This window comes from Rhinolophus sinicus, linkage group LG06 (assembly GCF_036562045.2).
Source record: "Rhinolophus sinicus isolate RSC01 linkage group LG06, ASM3656204v1, whole genome shotgun sequence".
Lineage (NCBI taxonomy): Eukaryota > Metazoa > Chordata > Mammalia > Chiroptera > Rhinolophidae > Rhinolophus > Rhinolophus sinicus.
This window is the reverse complement of record NC_133756.1, coordinates 9,579,668-9,600,073: the sequence shown is the minus strand read 5'-3', so window position 1 is coordinate 9,600,073 and position 20,406 is coordinate 9,579,668. Positions and strand designations below refer to the sequence as shown.

Genomic DNA, 20,406 nt, shown 5'->3' with positions numbered 1-20,406 from the left:
CCCTGCCACCTGCCGGGCCTCTCCCTAGGCCTCCAGGGACCTCCGGGAGTCCTTACGTGCGTTCAGGCCCTTCTCCCAGATTACTTCCCACCTCCAAGAGTGCATAGTGCCTCCTTTGATAAACGGCCCCGATCTCAGGGCTCCCTTCACCAGGTTTCCCCCGGAACTGCACACAGCCCCTTCAAACTGGGCCCCCCATCCCATAAGAGCCCCTCTCTTGACTCAAGAAACCTTCCCTGACTCGGATTTACTGCTCTTCACGCGGGAGTCCCTTGGTCCTTTGGAGCACGCACCGTCCCCCCTTCCCGGGGGCCCTTACCTGCTCCCGAGGGTCCCGCTTCCATCCCATATACCCGTGCGGAGGTCAGGCGGCCGGGAGACTGTGGAGTCCAGCGTGAGGGGCCTAGGTACCCTGCACTCTAGCTGCTCGGGCTCCCGGGCCGGGCTCGGCTCCCCCCCGAAGCCCGGCCGCTCGCGCCGCCACCCCCACAGCCTCCGTTGCCGCCGCCGCCGCGGAGCCTGCAGCAGCTCCCCCTGCGAGCGCCCGGCCAGCTGCCAGTGCGCAGGCGCGACCGCCAGGCCCAGGGGGCGGACGGGAACGAGTCAAGCGGGGCGCTCCGACGGCAACAAAGGCCAATGGAGAGGGGCGGGGGCACCCGGGACCGAGGCAGCGGCCCCTGGCGGTCACCCGTCGCCATGCAGCCCGGCCGGAGGGCTTGGGTAGAGGCGCAGCGGAACCGCGCAGTGGCGTAAGTGGCGCAGGGCGGGGGGACACCCCCCGCAGCAGCCTCGGGCCCTGTCTTTCACCCAAACAGCTCCCTCCCAGCCTACACAGAGCCTGCCCGCTTTGCACAGAGCCACGCGCACATTACAGGAATCCTACTTCATTCCAAGGCCCGCTTCACATTCTCCGAGCACCCCATCATCCCGCGGCCCTGCCTCCCACGTCGCCTCCCCATTTCTTTCATCCTTCACGCCTTGGCTGCAAAGCTACTGCCTCCCCGAAGCCTTTTTCCGTCCCTAGTCACTGAACTCACTAATGCCATCCTCATTTCCAGGCCGAGTGCTGGGCACAGAGACCACAGATAATGAAAGAGACCCTGCCTACGACCCTGGACGATGTCACAGTTTCAACTTGAGTGCAACTACAGAGTTCTGTCTGTGGGACCTGGCAAGCAAGCACCGGTCTCCACTTTCTCACCTACAGCTCACGCCTGAACCCAGTCAATCTGCGTGTCCTCGCCACTTCACTTAAAAGACTTTCTGTGTCAAAATTCAAAGGATAATTTTCAATTCTTATTTCTCTGCAACATCTGACACTGTGTCTCTCCTTCCTTTTTGAGCCCTCTACTTGGCTTCAGCATTTTCTGAGATTTCCTATTATTGCTTACCTCCTTTTCGGTCTTAGTCAAGAGCCCCCTTTTGCTTTTGCCCCCCAAAATAACAGTGTTCACCATGGTTTCAAACCCAGCTCTCTTCTCATTCCACTCTCCACTTTCCCCTTGAAGGTCTCACCCATTCTTACGGCGCAACTATCCTTCCAAATCTCTATTTCCAGCCAAGTCTCAGACTCATATTTCCAAGTGTCTGCTGGACAGCTCCACCTGGATATCCTACCAGCACTTCAAATTTAAAGAGTCCAAAACCAAACTCTTCATCTTTACCCCACAAACGTGCTTGTCCTATGCTTCTTGTCTCTGCAAATGGCACCTTCATCCCAGAAATGAAGTTTCTCTCCCTTGCTTCTTCCCCCTATTCAGCTGTTCACCAAGTCCTGACATGTTTACCTCCTAAACTACTCTTACATGATCCCCGGCCATTCTGATGGTTCCTTGTGATAGTACAGACCCTTATTACACCTTGCCAAAAGTATCACACCACTTCCTCGCTAGTCTCACAGGTTCTGGGAAGAGTCCTCCCTTTCGGTCTGCTGCAGTTGATATGTGGTAAGAAAAACCCAGTTCAAACATCACTTTCCCTTATATTCATTCATATGTATTCATCCATATGTATTTTTATGCCTACTTTACACTAGATGCTGTGCTGAGGGCTAGGAACTTAAGAGACAGATCTCACACACCCAGCCCCTACCCATAGAGATTAATTTCTGACACTCATCCTAGTATGCCTTGCTTCTAACAGAGGTTCTCAAACAGCAGGCATTAGAATAACCTGGAGAACCTGTTAAAACACTGATTGCAGAGCCCCAGTTCCAGAGCTTGTGATTCAGTAGATCTTGGGTGGGACCCAAGAACGTGCATTTCTAATAAGTTTCCAGATGAGGCTGATGCTGCCGATCTGGGGACCACACTTTGAGAACCACTGCTGTACAGGATAAAGTTAAAAACAAAGACTCTTGAGCCAGACTGTTTGGGTTTCAGTCCAGGTGCTACCATTCACAAGCTGTGTAACAATAGGAAAATAACTTCTCTGTGTCTCAGTTTCCTTCTCCCTCATTTTAGGGGGTGAAAATAGTACCCACCTCTTTGGGTTGTTGTTAATACATATAAAGACCTTGGAACAATGCATAGAAGAATGCAGGCGAAGTGTCAGCTGCTATCTGTACATGCTATACTGTACCATGTTTCCCTGAAAATAAGACCTAGCCAGACAATCAGCTCTAATGTGTCTTTTGGAGCAAAAATTAATATAAGACCGGTATTATATTATATTATACCTGGTATATTATTGTATTATATCATATCATATCATATCATATCATATCATATCATATCATATTATACCCGGTCTTATATTCTAGTAAAATAAGACTGGGTCTTACATTAATTTTTGCTCCAAAAGACGCATTAGAGCTGATTGTCCGGCTAAGTCATATTTTCGGGGAAACACAGTAATTATTGTCTGCCTCTTGCACCATAGTCTAAGTTCTTTAACAACAGGGACCACATCAGATGCATTTCTGTCACCCTTTAGTGCCTGGCACAAGCTATGCCTAGAATGATCAGTAAATCTGGATTGATTTGAATCAAATAGATGGCATCAAAACATCCCCAGAAATAGCCAAGACCTTTACCTTGGTAAAACTAAGCTGGAAGCTCAGCATTCCATGAGAGTTTGAATCCACTGTTCTAAATACCAAGCCTCACACTTAACTTTGTGGAAAGGCATTGGTCACTATTCTGACCCAGCTCCAAAGTGGCTAGCAGAGTCAAGCCGGGCCCTGGCCTCTCCGGGTCTTTCTGCAGTGTCTCCATCATCAGGGATTTTACTCTTGGCTAGGCAAAGTGGTAGAGTATAAGGGAAATCCAGATAGCATTTTGCTGTTTTATGCTGAGAAACTTCTTCCAGTAACTGTTGATAGCTTTTCTTCCAGAAAGCTATTGGCTCCTTCTGTTTCCAGTTCGATTCTTGCATCTCAGTCCATAGCTAACTCACACCCAAGGGCATCTGCTGTGTGGGCCAGAGCCCAGGTCCTTCCACTTTTTTACCTTCTCTATACCCAGAGTTTCCTGGTCCCAAAACAACAAGTATGGCCTGAAAAAAAATCTGCATCTCAATCTATATTTTCCTTTTCTTAATATTTAAAAAACAGCCTGGGAACAATAAAATCAAGGTAGTATAATAGACATAAAACAAAACATATACCCTACTATCAGGAAATGAATCACCAACAGCTCTTGCATGCACCACCTCTTTCTATCTATAACAAAATACATATTTTAATGTATTTCAGAAGATAATTTTTAAAATCAGAAATCATGAACAATGGAATTAATAAATGTCAGCTAGTACTTTGTAAAGGCTTGTGAAATTGGTAGACATTTTTAAATCACTTTTTTAAATTGAAGTATAATTGACACAATAAACTTCACATATATAGTGTACAATTTAATTAATTCTAACATATGTATCAACCTATGAAACATCACCACAATTGAGACATTGAACATATTTATCACTCCCAAATTTTAAAACTCATCACAAAGATTTAATAACTATAAGGGAATTATATAACTATAATGAATTTTAAACACCAAGTAAAATTTTAAATTACATATGTATTTTTACTTTAAAAAATGCAAAACAAGGACTCAAAAGCAAGAATTGAGCAACAATTAAGGAAGACACTGAAAAAGTTATCAAAAATAACCAAAGAACACCAGGCTCAGGAGTTTCACTGTTTAATATTTCCAAACATTCTTGAAAGAGATAATCCTGTTCCATGTTATTTGAATGGCTTTAGAACATGGGAAAAAGGGGAATTTTCCTAATTTGTTCAGAATAGCAGATAAAGATCCTCATCTCTTATCAGATGATGATATTATAAAAAGAATTCTCAGGAATGCGGATGCAAAAATCACAAGTCAAATGTTAGCATATAGAATTCTATAACAGATTAATTAAAACTATGATAATAATAATAAATGAAGACATAGATATGACTGTGCCTTATCACCTGGGGCCCAAAAGAATGAGCAGAACCTGCAATTCAGTCAAAAATGAGATTTCCTAAGACTAACAAATAAATAAGATCAGACATTAAAAAAAAAAAAAAAAAAAGCGAGAGAGACACAGAGAGGATAAGTAACTTGCCCAAGATCAAGATCACACAGCTTGCAACTAGCAGAGGCAGAACTTGAATCCAGGCTTGATGGCTTCAGTATCAACATTCTTAACCACAACACTATATGACATTAGTATTAAAAGAATAGCATATCAACACAAGGGTAATTCAGGGATGGTTCAAAAATTTAAAAAATCTTAATATACAATATATGTGATTAATCAAAAATAAACAATTATAATAGATAAAAATATTAGATACATTTCAATATCCAGTCTTCAAATAATTAAAATCACTCATAGTTAACATGATGATAGAATATCTATTTTTAGCTAATGAAGAAGCAGTACTCTTCCTTTAAAAACAGTAATAAATGAGGTCACTCTTCATTACTAATACTATTTTAATATGGTTTGGACATTCTAGCCAGAAGAGAGAGCCAGAGACAGAGCCAGAAAGAGAGAGAGAGAAAAAGAAAGAGAGAGAGAGAAGTAAATTTAAGTATGTAAGAAAATATCTCTATTGTAGTTGATGCAATTATATAATAAGAAAGTATACAGGGGCCAGCCCAGTGGCTCAGGCGGTTAGAGCCACCCCAGAGCTCCATGCTCCTAACTCTGAAGGCTGCCGGTTCGATTCCCACATGGGCCAGTGGGCTCTCAACCACAAGGTTGCCAGTTCAATTCCTCGACTCCTGCAAGGGATGGTGGGCAGTGCCTCCTGCAACTAAAATTGAACACGGCACCTTGAGCTGAGCTGCCACTGAGCTCCCAGATGGCTCAGTTGGTTGGAGCACATCCTCTCAACCACAAGATTGCCGGTTCGACTCCCGTAAGGGATGGTGGGCTGTGCCCCCTGCAACTAGTAATGGCAACTGGACCTGGAGCTAAGCTGCGCCCTCCACAACTAAGACTGAAAGGACAACAACTTGAAGCTGAATGGCACCCTCCACAACTAAGATTGAAAGGACAACAACTTGACTTGGAAAAAAGTCCTGGAAGTACACACTGTTCCCCAATAAAGTCCTGTTAAAAAAAAAAGAAAGAAAGAAAGTATGCAGTCTTGTTAAAATTAGTAATACTAAGTAAGTTGAAGATTCAAGAAAATAAGCAAAAATCTGTAGCATTCTGATGGTACCGGTATTAACTAATTATAAACTGTAAAGATAAAATAGCCAACTCAAAATACTTAGAAAAGAAAACTTCATAAGATGTTTGTGATGTGTGAGAAAAATCTATAAGAATCAATAAGATGACATACAAAAAAGGCTGAATTAAATAGAGAGAGAGGCCAAGTTCCTAGATGGAAAAACCAAATAATATAATGTCTGTTGAACCCTTGCTACTCCAGCCCCAAGTTCTGAGGACTAGTCTCAGATATTCCCATCCAGCCCTACGTATTTTTTTCCAGAAATACAAAAACAAGGATGGTAGAGCCAGTCTCTACCCCTAAGAAGAGATAAACATAAATCAGTGTTATCTAATAGAAATATCATGTGAGATACACATGTAATTTTAGATTTTCTAGCAACCACATTATAAAAAGTAAAAAGGAAACAGATGAAATTAATTTTAATCATGTTTTACTTAACCCCAAACTATTACCATTTCAACATGTCATCAATATAAAAACTTATTATTTTACATTCTTTTTTTATACAGTCTTTGAAATCTAGTGTGTATTTTACACTCATAGCACATCTCAATTCAGACTGGCCACATTTCAAGTGCTTAATACACATGGCTAGTGGCTACTGTACTGGACAGTACAGATGATCATTTCAGGGCAATTTTGAGTATAATGACAGAGGCAAGCATGGGTGCCATGGGAACTAAAAGGAGATATTCGTATGTGTAACCCAGTCTGGGATAATCAGGGTAGGTTTCCTAGAAGAGATACCTACTTAAACAGGCCTGATAGGATGAGCAGGAATTAGTCAGGCAAAGGATGGGAGAAAGGCATACTAAAAAGCATCAGCAAAGAACATGAAGGTAAGAAACAGCACATATGCCAGGAACTATCAGTAGTGATATTCTGGCATAAAGAAGAAAGCAAGCAACAGTGAGAAGAGGATAGAGAGGAAACATCATGCCCAAATCTGCCCACTCTCTCCCCAGCCCAAACCAGGGCAGGGGCAGCAGGGGGAGGGATAGGAGGAGCTGTCCCTGGTTCTGACACCCAAGGCAGATTCACAGTGTAGTTTCACCCAGGCTAGAACTGAACTGACCCAGATCAAGCCTATTTCCCTGGGTCTTCTATAGCACACATGGAGACCCCCAAACCCTAAACTTGGCCTGCAGAACAGGAGAGCCTTTTGAACAGGCTCCTTAATGGGTTGGAGAGTCTTAGGAACATCCAAGTCTAGGAACAGAACTCTAGGATATTGAAGTTTAGGGTCAGGTATAGCCAGGAAAGGCATTCTCTTTGACATAAAAGTAGATGTAGATCTGCTACACCAAATTGACCCCAAAGATAGTAGTTAACCTGTGGGGTCTTATCTTGACCCCTTAGAGAATGTAAACTAACAACTCAACTTTCAACCCAGAATTAACTCCTATTATCGTCTTTCATCTCCATTAATCCATAATGGGGTTCAATGGGAAAATATTTACAATAAAGATGCCTCAGTATATCAATGGGCCAAGGGAAAAAGTCTTCACAAGTAGGACTACAGAATTATCATTCATTCTTAAGAAAGTCAATACAAAATAATAATTCTATATCCATTAATTTAAAAACTATTACACACTCAATGATCAAGATATTATGATGGAACTATACATTGGCATTTTGTATCAGTATGATCCTTCGGGAAGCAATTTAGCAATATTTGTCAACAGCCATAATGATGTTTCTGCTGTTTTACTTCCACCCAGTTACGTACTGAAACACTTGGAATCAGACAAACCTGGGCCAAATCTCAGCTCTACCACTTGTGGATGTGTAACCTTGAACAAGCCATAGTCCCATTATGAATCGTAATTTCCTCATCTGTAAAAATGTCATAGAGTTGTGGGAAGACTAAATTAATGAATAAATAGCAAAGGACAAGGACAGCACTTAGCACTTTCAGGTGCTGAATAGCTGACGATTCCCATGGTCCTCTGCTCTGCTCCTGGGACAGGTCCTTGTTTTCTTTCTACATCATCTCAATCATTCTCATGGCTTCACTTTCCTTCAATCTTTTAAAAGAAGTAAATAAAAATAGAAAATGAAGAGGATAGAAAATTAGTCCCACCCTTTAAAAGGCAGATACTTATAGCCCTCTCCCTTACTAGGTTGGGCTCCAAGAGCCACCTGCTAATAGGTTTCTGGATTGAGCAAGTAGGAGGTTGGTGGTGCCACATCCCGAGACTGAAAACACTAGAGAAGGAGCAGGTTTGGCAAGAAAGATAATGAGTGTGTTTTTTCACAGATTGAGCTTGGGGAGCCTGCAAGATATATCCTAGTATGGCTGTCTCTTACATGGTTGAATATATGGTGTGGAACCCAGAAAAGACATCTCATTTAATGATCCATATTTGAGAGTTAAAAATATACAGATAGTAAAAAAAAAAAAACAAAACAAAACAAAACAAAAAAAATATACAGATAGTAACTGAAGCCATGGGCATCGATGAGAACTCTCAAAAAGGGTGTGTTGCATGAAGAGAGAATAGAGCTAAGACAAAACCCTTAAAAAACACTACTTAACTTATGACCTCATATTGAAATGAATACAATAAAGGTAATAAAATCCTGTGAATTCTACCTCCTAATATCTTTCAATCCTCTCTGCTTTTCTGTACCCTTACTGCTATTATCCCACGTCCAGGTCACCACTAACTCTTGCTTGGATAAGTGCAACAGCCTCCTAAATCCATTCTCTAATTGCATTCAGGGTGATCTTTCCAAAATACAAATATATATTCATTCATTCAACAAAAACTTAGTAAATGCCTACCAGTTAGTGAACAAAGCAGACATGTATGTTCCTTGCCCTCATGAAGATTACAGTGACACAGACAATAAACAAGTAAAAAAAATATATCTATATATCTATATATCTATATCTATAGTTATAGCTACATCTATATACATACATACATACTGGGGGAGCCAAAAAAATGTACACATTTTAAGAGATGTTATCCATACACGATTTTTCAAAGTTGAATTGAATTATAGTAGCAATGTATAGTATGACGTTCGCTCAAAAGATGGCATTAATCAAATGAATGCTAGTGTCATTCATTATTTATTACAATTTTAATACAGTTTTTTCCTTTCTTAAAATGTGTATACATTTTTTGGCACCCTCTCTATATATTTCAATATAAGTACCTTGAAAGAAATCTTCCTTTTTTTTTTAAGGAGGACCCAGCTCACAGTGGCCCATGCAGGGATTGAACCAGCAACCTTGGTGTTATTAGCTCCATGCTCTAACCAGCTGAGTAACTGGCCATCCTCAAGATAAGTACTTTGAAGGAAAAGAATAGGTTGCTGTTTAAGACAGAATAAGAGAATAATTGGAGATGGTGACTATATCAGCGGTCAAGAAAGATGGCGCTATCTAACAGGTCAGAACTAAAATACTGGTCATCAGCATGTAAGGTGGGAGGTAGGGTGATCAGAGTTAAGTGTTCTAAAGGTCATTGTATTGTTTAGGACAAGGATAAATGTATTAATTTACTTTAAACTTTGGTAAGCACACAACATAAAACTTCACAAAAGCTATTAAATAAACAGAAATAGAATAGAAAATAATAGAAATAGAATTTTAAAACCTTTGGCTAAATGCCACTAGAATGATGAAAGAATTTGAGTCAGTAGTTAAAAAATCTTACCACAAAGGAAAAGATATCAAATGGTTTTACAGGTGAGTTCTGCCAAACAGTCAAGGAATAACAGATCATTTCAATTTTATACAAACTATTCCAGAGAAGAGAAGATGGAATACTCCCCACATTGGTATAATCTTCATACCAAAACCAACAAGGACTGTACAAAAAAGGAACATTAGAGACTAGTCTCACTCATGAACAAGGATGTAGAAATCCTAAACAAAATAATAGGAAACCAAATCTAGTGATGTATTAAAAATATTAAACATATATCTCATGACCAAACTGTACTTATTCTAAGAATGCAAGATGGTTTAACATTAGAAAAATCTGTAAATGTAAGGTTAAAGGAGAAAAACAATATGACCAGCTTGTAGATGCAGGGGGGAAAAAATCACTTAATAAAATTCAATACCTATTCATGATTTAAAAACAAACAAACAAAACACACCTCTTAGCAAACTACGAAAAAGAGAGTTTCTTAAACTGTTAAAAGGTATCTACCGAAACCCAGTAGCAAACCTTGTTTAAATTAATATTATATTGTGAAAATGTTCAAACACACACAAAATTAGAGTGAATGGCATAATGAACTCCCATGTACCCATTATATACCCATCATCCAAATATAGCAATTACAAAACACAAAATTCATTATTGTTTTTTTAACAAGACTTAATTGGGGAACAGTGTGTACTTCCAGGAGTTTTTTCCAAGTCAAGCAGTTGTCCCTTCAATCTTAGTTGTGGAGGGTGCCGTTCAGCTTCAAGTTGTTGTCCTTTCAGTCTTAGTTGTGGAGGGCGCAGCTCAGCTCCAGGTCCAGTTGCCATTACTAGTTGCAGGGGGCACAGCCCACCATCCCTTGGAGGAGTCGAACCCGCAACCTTGAGGTTGAGAGGACGTGCTCCAACCAACTGAGCCATCCGGGAGCTCAGTGGCAGCTCAGCTCAAGGTGCCATGTTCAATCTTAGTTGCAGGGGGCGCTGCCCACCATCCCTTGGGGGGCTCGAGGAATCGGACTGGCAACCTTGTAGTTGAGAGCCCACTGGCCCATGTGGGAATCGAACCGGCAGCCTTAGGAGTTAGGAGCACGAGCTCCAACCGCCTGAGCCACCGGGCAGGCCCCCAAACTTTATTCTTAATAGTAGAACATCAGCAGCATTCTCTTTCAAATCGGGAACAAGACAAACAAGCCCTTAATCCTTTCAGCATTGTATTGGAGGTCCAGCCAGCAAACCCAAAATAATCTATAGACAAATTATTATATATTAAATAAGAGAGTTTAGCAAGACTGATAATTATGAAATTTGGTTCTTAAAAATCCATTGCATTAAAAAGATTATTTACAATAACAACAGAAATAAGAAGGCACCGAGGAATAAATCTGAACAAAAGCTGTGCAAGACCTACATAGAAAAAAATTACTAAAATTTTATGAAAAACATTTTAAAAGACCTAAATAAATGGAAAGAAAACTCTGCTCCTAGAGAAGTTTAATTACTGCATTCTCATATTCATCTACAGATTAAGTGCAATCACAATAAAAGTTCCCTTAGGTTTGTGTGTATACAACTTGATAAGCTTATTTTAAAATGTATATAAATGAACAGAGGCCCAAAGAATAACAAAGATATTTATAAAGAAAACTAATAAGGGGGAGGAATTTGTCCTACCAGATATTAAGTTTTATTACACAACTATGGTAATTAAGACAGTGAGGTATGGGCTTAGGGTTAGATAAATTGGCTAGTAAAACAAAACAGAGATTCTGGAAACAGACCCATGCATGTATGGAAACAATACTAGTATGACAAAGGTGGCATTGGAGACCATTAGGCAAAGGACAAACTCATCAATAATGGAACTGGGACAACTGATAATCTATATGGAAAAATATTAAATTGAAGTCCTACCTCGCCCCATACACAAAAATCAACTCCTGTGAAAGGCAAGTCTTAAAAAACATGTAGGAAAAAATATAAGCAACTTGAGATGGGGAAGAATTTCTTAAGCATAACATACTAACCAAAAACATGCTAAGCATTAAAAAAAAATCACGAATTCAACTAGATTAAAATTAAGAACTTAAATTCATCAAAAGAAAGTGGACAAGGCAAAAACAAATATTTACAATACATATAACCATCCAATTACAAGTATCCAATATTTATTAAGAACACCTACAAATCAGTTGAGAAAAACAGATAATTTTTTTAAAGGCAAAAATCATGAACAGCTATTACACAGAAGAGGATACATGAAGAATGAAAAACCATATAAAAAAAAGTTCAATCTCCCTACTTATTAGGAAAATGCAAAGCAAGATCACAATGAGACATCAATTTCTCCCACTAAATTGGGTGAAAATTAAGAATGTAGAATAGTGAGAACTCTTAGATACTGTTTGGTGAAAGTGCAAATTGGTACAATCAACACACAATTTTGTAAAGTTGAAAATGTGCATATCCTATCCCAGCAATTTTGGTCCAGAGAAACTTCTGCTTTTGCCAAGAGGAGATATGCATAAGAATGTCTTTAGTAGCACTATTTGTAATAGCAAAATGTTCAAAACAACACTAACTCCATCCATAATAGAATAAATTGTGATATATATATTCTGATATTTGTAAACACATACTGAGTGACAAAACAAGTTTTGCAGAAGAATGTAGATAGTATGCCTCTAACTACAAAAACTTTAAAAATATGCAAAAGTAAATTATATGATTTAAGAATACAAATATATGTATTGAACAATATAGAAAAGTAGGGGAACTGTAAACCTGTATTTCAAGATGGGAATTACATCTGAGAGGAGCAAGAATGGGACTGGATTTTGAAGGAACACACAGAATACCTCAAAAGGTAAAGGTAAAAACAAAGGTAAAAGTAATAGTCTCTCTCTCTCTCTCTCTCTCTCTCTCTCTCTCTCTCTGGTAAACTGAATGGTGGGTGATAGATGTTTGTTACAGAGTATTCTTTATACTATACATATGCTATAAATATTCTTTCATAACTATCTATGTGATTTTAGGCAACTAATTTAGTCTCACTGTGCCTCAGTTTTCTCATCTGTAAATCAGAGAAAACAGAAACACCCACCTCTATATAGCTCTTGGGAGAATTAACTTTTTAAATATATATAAAGTGCTTACAATAATGCCTCAACTTAGTGTGTAAACATTGACTTATTGCCTGTTTTCTGTGCGGTACTCCTTACCTCAATCATACTTAGCATCTCCCAGACTAAGACTCTGTTTTATCCTGTTCAGAGAATAAGCTTTCAATTTTCTACCAGGTTGGACATAGCAGAGATGTGCACTCATCTGACATTGTGACGTTGGAGAGAAACTGGGAGTCTAACAGATGTTTACAATTCTTTCAACCTGTCTTCCTGTTTTCAGCCCCACCTTCATCCCCAGAGGTTCTTGGTGCCTCCAATTCCTAACCCATGTGTGTCTGTGTCTGTGTTTGTGTGTGAGAAAGAGCTTGAGAGACAGAAAGTAGACTGCAGGAAAAATGGGTTTGCCTTTGCCTTTCTCTCACATCACTTTAGGATTTAGCTTTCTGGGAGGTACAAAGTCAATTACCACCAGCCCATAAAATTTCTGACTTCCAAAAACGTGTTCCTGTTTTCTCTTCTCCTTTGCTCTATATCCTCATGGGGTTTTACTTTAAAAAAAAATTCCATTTATTATTGTTTTTGTGTGGCTAATGGAGGAAACAGGTATGTGGGTAATTCCCCAGGTTTCACTCTTATATGAAGCAGTGTAGGATATTGGTTAATGCCCTCGACTGCCTTGGCTCCACCACTTTCGAATTGTATGACTTCTGTTAAACTACTCAAGCTCTCATTTCCTTCCTGTCAGTTTTTATAAATGAAAAGTAGAAGCACCTACCTCATTGGTTGTTACGAGGATTAAATAAAGTAGTATTCGAAAGAGTTTAGAACTTTGCCCATAACATTGCAAAGCGCTCAATAAATGTTAGCTAATATTATGACTTGAGGAAATCCCCTAACATGAAAGTCAGAACAAAACAGTAAACACAACTCAAAGGTAATAGAGACCATGCAAAGGGAACACAAGAAAACTTCCTCCACAAATTTGCATTTTATATTCTCAGAAAAATAACAGAAGATACTGCATTCATTAAAGGAGAGATTAGAACAATTTAAACTAAAGGAAAATATTAAAATAGCAAAAAAATTTAATGCACACGTGAAAGATACAACTGAGAAAATTATCCTAGAACGTAGAACAAAAAAAACAGAGATGAAAAATAGAAGGAAAAACAAAAGAAAATTAGAGGAGCCATTCATTAGGTCCCATATCTGAACAACAGAAGACCCAATTTAGGAGAGAGGAGAAAAAAATGGAGAAGAAATTATCAAAGATCTAATACAAAAAACTTTTTCAGAACTAAAGGACTTGAGTTCCCAGAAAGGGACCATTCTGTGCTCAGTACATTGAGAGAAAAACAAAAAACTCATGGAAGAGCCCATCATGGTGAAATTTCAAGTTTTCAGAGGGAAAAAAAGAGATTTTTAGAGCTTCCTGTCAGAGCACGAAGCACCTTTTTTCTGTTATTTATTCTTTTGTCTGTTTTAGGTGAGGGCAGGGACAACGTCCACCCTCCTTACTGATACATCCAGCACCAAACGCAGTGCCTGAAAAAGAGCAGGTGCATAATATTTATTGAACCAAACTAGTGTAATTTTGAAAATGCACAAATCCCTCCACACACCCTTGGAAATCCTGCATTGTGTCTGGCAGGCACATTAGGGCTGGCGAACTCATCGCATCGGTTAGACCGATGAATCTGAAAATGAACACCAAATACTTTTTTAGATTTTCATTATGCTTTCAACGAAAGTCCTCAAGGTTTGGAGTCAAAATGCCCTAGATTTGAACCCTGGTCTTACAAGCTGTGGGACCTGAGATCACTCGATCCCTTCAACAAAAATGTACTGACCAAGCAGCCTTGGGGAAACAGTGCTCGCAGGGAAGGGACACTTTAGTGGTAAGTACCAAATAGTCCTTTCCCTCCAGAGTTCTGATTGGGGAGACAGATAAGGGAAAAAAAATTACCAACCCTCCCAACGGGTCGTTCCCCACCCTCTCGAGCTCATTTTCCACACAGCTTCAAAATACTGTTTCAAACTGAACACTGGTTCAAATTACTTGCCTGACTGTAGAATCCTTCAGTCCCTCCCTTGTGCCCTCAGGATAAATGGCCACTGAGTTCTAAGAGAGCCTCACGCAGCCCGGACTCACCTGCTACGTGGGCCTCCCTCTCACCACCGCGCCCTCTCAGGTCTTCCTACCGCTCGCAGCTACTCCAGGCCGCTCAGCAGGGATCTGATTGGTGAGCGTGGAGGGAGGACTGCGCATGTGTGACCTAGCTCCTCCCTCCATCCCTGATTTCGGATCCTCAGGCCCGCAGAAAGCTTGCATTCGTGCTTCCCACCGCACCCCCCAACCCTGCAATTCAATTGAGGTTTAATTGACATTCAGTAAACTGCACATATTTAAAGTGTGCAATCTGCTGAGTTTTGACCTAAATATACTCTCGTGAAGTCATCACCACAGTCATGATAATGAATATATCCATCACCATCAAAAGTTTCCTCCTGCCCCTTTGTATTCCTGCCTATTGTCCCTTTGCCTTACCCCCGGCAACCACAGATCTATTTGCCCTAAGTCTCCAGTTTTCAGAATTTTATATAACCAGAATAAATTATTTTTTTGACTGCTTCCTTCACTCACCAAAATTATTCTGAGATTCACTCATTTGTTGTTGTGTATATCTATAGTTCATTGCTTTTTCATGTTGGATAGCATTTCATTACGTGGCTACGTGACCATTTGTTTATTCATTCACATGTGGATGGATGGGCATGTGGGTTGTCTTCAGTTTGAGGCCATTACAAATAAAACTGCTCTGAGCATTTGTCTTCAGGTCTTTCAGACATTTGCTTGGGTAAACACCCAGGAGTGGAATGGCTGGGTCTTATGGTTGGTGCATAACTTTTAAAGAAGAACTTAAAGAATTTTTAAGAAGCAGCCAAACTCTGCTTGCATAATTTTATATTCTCACCAGAAGTGTATGAGAATTCCAGTTGCTCCACATCCTCCCGAACTCTTGGTATCCTAGTCTTTTTAATTTTAGTCTTCCAGTGGGAGTGTGATGGTATCTCATTGTGGTTTCAATTTACACTTTCCAAATGGCAAATTATGTTCAGCATGTTTTCAAGTGCTTTTTTGCCATTTGTATATTTTCTAAGGTGAAGTATCTGTTCAAATGTTTTAACCATTTTTAAATTGGCTTGTCTTACTTAATGGTAAGAATTCTTCATATAGTCTCAACACAAGTCTTTTGTCGGATATGTTTTGCAAATATTTTCTTTCAGGTTATGGCTTGCCTTTTCATTTTCATAGCAGTGTCTTCTGAAGAGCAAAAATTTTAATTTTCATGAAATCCAATTTATTGATATTTTTTCTTTTATAGTAGATGATGCTTGTGTTAAGTTTTAAAAAACTTTGCCAAACTCAAGGTCACTAAGATTTTCTTCCAAAACTTTTATAGTTTTAGTTTTTACATTTAGGTCTATGATCCATTTTGAGCTATTTTTTTGTATATGGTGAGAAGTAAAGGTCAAGGTTTTTGTGTTTTTTGGAACAAAGCGATTCAATTGTTGAAAAGATTGCCCTCATTAAATTGTCTTAGCACTTGTGTTGAAAGTCAATTCACCGTATACATATGGGTCTATTTCTGAACTCTGTATTCTGTTCCACATATCTATCTGTCTATGCCAATACCACAATGTCTTGATTATTGTGGCTTTATAATAAGCTTTAAGATCACATAGTGTAGTAGTTATTTATAGCTACATAACAAATTCCACAAATGTGGAGGCTTAAAACAACACACATTTATTACCTCACAGTCTGTGTGGGTCAAGAGTCTGGGCATTGTTTAGCTAGATCTTCTGTATAGCATTTCACAGGCTGTAATCAAAGTGTAGGCCAAGGCTGAGTTCTCCTCTGGAGGCTTGACTAGGAAATAATCCAATTTCCAGCTCTTGCGTTTGTTAGCAGCATTCAGTTCACTGCAGCTGTATAACCAAAAGCTTCTGTTTTTTTTGTTGGCTGGCAGCTAGAGCTAGAAGCAACCTTCAGGTCCTAGAGGCCCTTTACAATTCTTGGCCACCTGTGCATTCCCAACATGACCAAAGAGGAGAGTGACAAAGGGAGACAGAGAGAAGGACTTCAGAGTGAGTCTGCTAGCAAGACACTCTTATACAACTTAATGTAATCATAAAAATCACCTTTGCCATATTTCATTGGTTAGAAAGAAGTCACAGATTCTGTCCACACTCAAGGGGAGGGGTTTATACAAAGGCCTGAACACCAGGAGGTGGTGTCATGGGGCCATCTTAGAATTTATCCTACATAGGTAGTGTATGTTTTCTTCTATGTTTCCACTATGTTTTTCTTTTCAAAGTTGCTTTTGGCTATTCTATGTCCTTTGCATTTCCATATAAATTTTAGAATCAGCTGTAAATTTCTACCAAAGGAAGCCTGATGGAGTTTTTTTTGGGATTGTGTTAGATCTATAGATCACTCTGGGTACAAATAACACCTTAACACTGTTGAGTTTTCTGATCCATGATCATAGTGCATCTCTACATTTGTCATTCTTCTTTAATTTCTATCAGCAATGGTTTCTAGTTTGTTGTTGTTGCTTAACTGGGGAATATTGGGGAACAGTGTGTTTTTCCAGGACCCATTAGCTCCATGTTAAGCTGTTTTCAATCTAGATGTGAAGAGCGCAGTTCACTGGCCCAAGTCGGAATCGAACTGGTGACCTTGGTGTTATGAGCACAGCACTCTAACCATGGAGCAAACCAACGACCCCAGTTTCTAGTTTTCAATGTACATATCTTGCACATCTTTTTTTCCAATTTATCCCTAGGATTTTATATTGTTGATGCTATTTAAATGGGATTTTTAAATTTTTCAATTTCATTCAAAAGTGCTTAATCAGTAAACTCAGAAAAGTAAGTTCCCTGTGTGGAAAACCAAGGTTGTCCCGTGCTTACTATGACTAGGAAGGCAAGCATGTTAAATAAAGAAGAATGTCAGCACTCCCATTGCCTTCTAAGCAAGTCCACTCATCTAAGTGTTGTCAGCAATAAAGCTGACATCTTATTCTTCATTCAACTGTCTAATATCAATGTCTATTTTTCAGTTAGTTCTGAACTGATGTGGGAAAGAGGGTATGATTTATTAACTCCTTAAAACATCAACATTTCCTTCTGACTGGTGAAACCTACTCATATTTCAAAACTCAACTCAAGGCTTCCAGCTTTCGTGACAACTTCCTGACATTCCCTCCCATGTGTCCCTGCTTGCACTTCCTGTGGTGCGTGTGGCAACACTTAGCTGCTCTCCTTTGTCACTATAGTCTTTCTCTTTCTCCTACTCTTCCCTCTAAACATGAGTCTCAAAAACATGAAGAAAAACCATACTTTATTTATGTTTGTAGCCTTACTGCCTAATACAACACCAAACAAGCAGTAGATATTCTATAAATGCTTGCCAAATGAATTATGATCACAAAATGACTTCAGTCTTGAAAAAGGATAACTGTTTATTACATAATAGTTAATAAAATAATAGAATACAAAGTCCTATATACATTAAGATTACAACTACATAAAAATGTGTGTTCATTGAAAGGTAATATGTAAAATGAATTGCTATTGTGTTTCATATCTTTTTGGATAAGGATTTTAAAACTCTTTATTATTTCTAACGTCTGACTTGCTCCCCCCCCCAACATACACAGGTGGTGATGGGGCATTAATGTTACATGGGACACTGAGACTCTGAGGGCAACCAAGTGAAAGCAGTTGGAGAAAGCAGGATTAAACACGAGAGAAACCAAGTCCAAATGCTAACCAAGTCCAGGGGCCAAGAACAGGGTCAAGGAAAGAGATCACAGAGACCGGAATGCATCACTGGGAGAGCAAAGTTCAGGGTGGAGGGGAATTTAGGCATTGCTTCTTTAAATATCTTTGGGAGATTATGGATTTCATTTGTTTAACACACAATAAAGAGCAGTTACTACATGCCAGACACTGGGTGCTGATTTCACAAAGATGAATCAGAAAAAGTCCTAAGTGGGATAAATACAAAGATGCCTAGGCTTATTATAGTAAAAGTGTTGAAAATCAAAAATAAAGAGAAGATACTAAAAGCAGTCCAAGGAAAAAGGGCAGTTAACTTCCATATTTGTAAAGGGTTCTCCACAGAAACAGAACCAATGGGATATATAGAAAGGGGAAAAAATAGAATAGGAAATTTATTATAGGATTGAGCTCATGCAGTTATGGAAACCAAAAAGTCAAACATTCTGCGATCTGTAAGCCGGGGAGAGCCAGTCTGAATCCAAATACCTGAGAACCAGGAGGCTACTGGTGTTAAATCCTGGAGTCTGAAGGCCTGAGAATCAGGAGTTCTGATGTCCAAAGGATGTCTTGGATCAAGAAGAAAGAGGAAATTCACCCTTCCTCCATCTTTTTGTTCCATTTGGGTCTTCAATGGATTGAATGATGCCTGCCTACATTGGTAAGGGCAGATCTCTTTACTCAGTCTGCTCAGATTCAAATGCTAATCTCTTCCAGAAACACCCTCAAGACACACCCAGAAATAATGTTTTACCAGCTATCTATCCAATCAAGTTGACACATAAAATAAACCATCACTTCTTCAAAGGACCTGTAGGCTGAATTCCCAACAGAACAATGGAAGCTGAAAGACAATCGAATAACATCTTCACAGCTGAAAGATAAAACCCACCAAACTATATTACCTATCAAAATTGTCCTGGGCCGGCCCGGTGGCTCAGGCTGTTGGAGCTCTGAAGGCTGCCAGTTCGAGTCCCACGTGGGCCAGTGGGTTCTCAACCCCTTGATTCCCGCAAGGGATGGTGGGCTGCGCCCCCTGCAACTAGCAACGGCAACTGGACCTGGAGCTGAGCTGCTCCCTCCACAACTAAGACTGAAAGGACAACAACTTGACTTGAAAAAAGTCCTGGAAGTACACACTGTTCCCCAATAAAGTCCTGTTCCCCTTCCCCAATAAAATCTCTAAAAAAAAAAAAAAATTGTCCTCAAAAATTAAAGGACCCAATTCAAAAATGAGCAAAGGACTAGACTAGATCATTCTCCAAAGACGATATACAAAAGGACAATAAATACATCAAAAGATTCTCAACATCACTACTCATTAGGAAAATACAAGTCAAAACCACAATGAGAGGATTGCTATTATCAAAAAACCGGAAAATAATAAGCGTCTTCAGTAAGGATGTTGAGAAATTGGAATCCTCGTGCACTACTGGTGGGAATGTAAAATGGTAAAGCTGTTATGGAAAACAATATAGTGGTACCTCAACAAATGAAACACAGGATTACCATGTGATCCAGCAATCCCACTTCTGGGTATACAGCAAGAATGGAAAGCAGGGTCTCAAAGAGATACTCGCACATTCACGTTCATAGCAATATTATTCACAATGGCTGGGCACACATATGGTTTTGATCACCACCTATACGGTGATGGCTTCCAATCTCTTTTGCCAGGCCACAGGCACCACCCTCAATCCAGTTTGTTCAAAACTGAACTTACCACGTTCCTCCTCCTCACAAATCACAAATCTGCTTTTCCTGTGTTGAGTCTCTCAGTGGCACTACCACCTACCCAGCTACCCAAGCCAGAAATCTGGGAGTCCTCCTAATGAGTCTATTCCATTTCCCTCACTCTCCATATCCACTTTCACCAAGTTCTACTTTTTCTACTTTCTGAATGTCTCTTGTGTTTGCTCCTTCTCGCCAAGTGTACCATCACTGCTCACGTTCAAGCCTCATCATCCTTCATTTGGGCTATCGTAATAAAACTCTTAACTTCGCTTCAGCAGAACTTCAGCTTCAACCTACCCCTGCACTACTGCCAGCATGACTAACACAAGTTGGACTCTGCTATGCCTCTG

The 20,406-nt window shown here is 39.7% G+C and overlaps 1 protein-coding gene across 3 annotated transcripts in view; it reads right to left on the bottom strand.

Annotated features, from left to right (window-relative positions):
* AGO1 (argonaute RISC component 1) overlaps positions 1-554 on the bottom strand; it is a 36,636-nt gene extending 36,082 nt beyond the window's left edge. For 2 of the 3 annotated variants that reach the window (XR_012497133.1, XM_019726508.2), the window contains exon 1: positions 320-512. Coding sequence is in view for 2 of the 3 variants with exons in the window: in XM_019726508.2 (XP_019582067.1) it covers positions 320-344 (25 nt within the window). In the remaining variant the exon portion in view is untranslated. Of the gene's footprint in view, positions 1-319 lie in introns of all 3 variants that reach the window. The other variant, XM_019726509.2, reaches the window with a different exon arrangement.
* Positions 555-20,406: the final 19,852 nt, after the last annotated feature.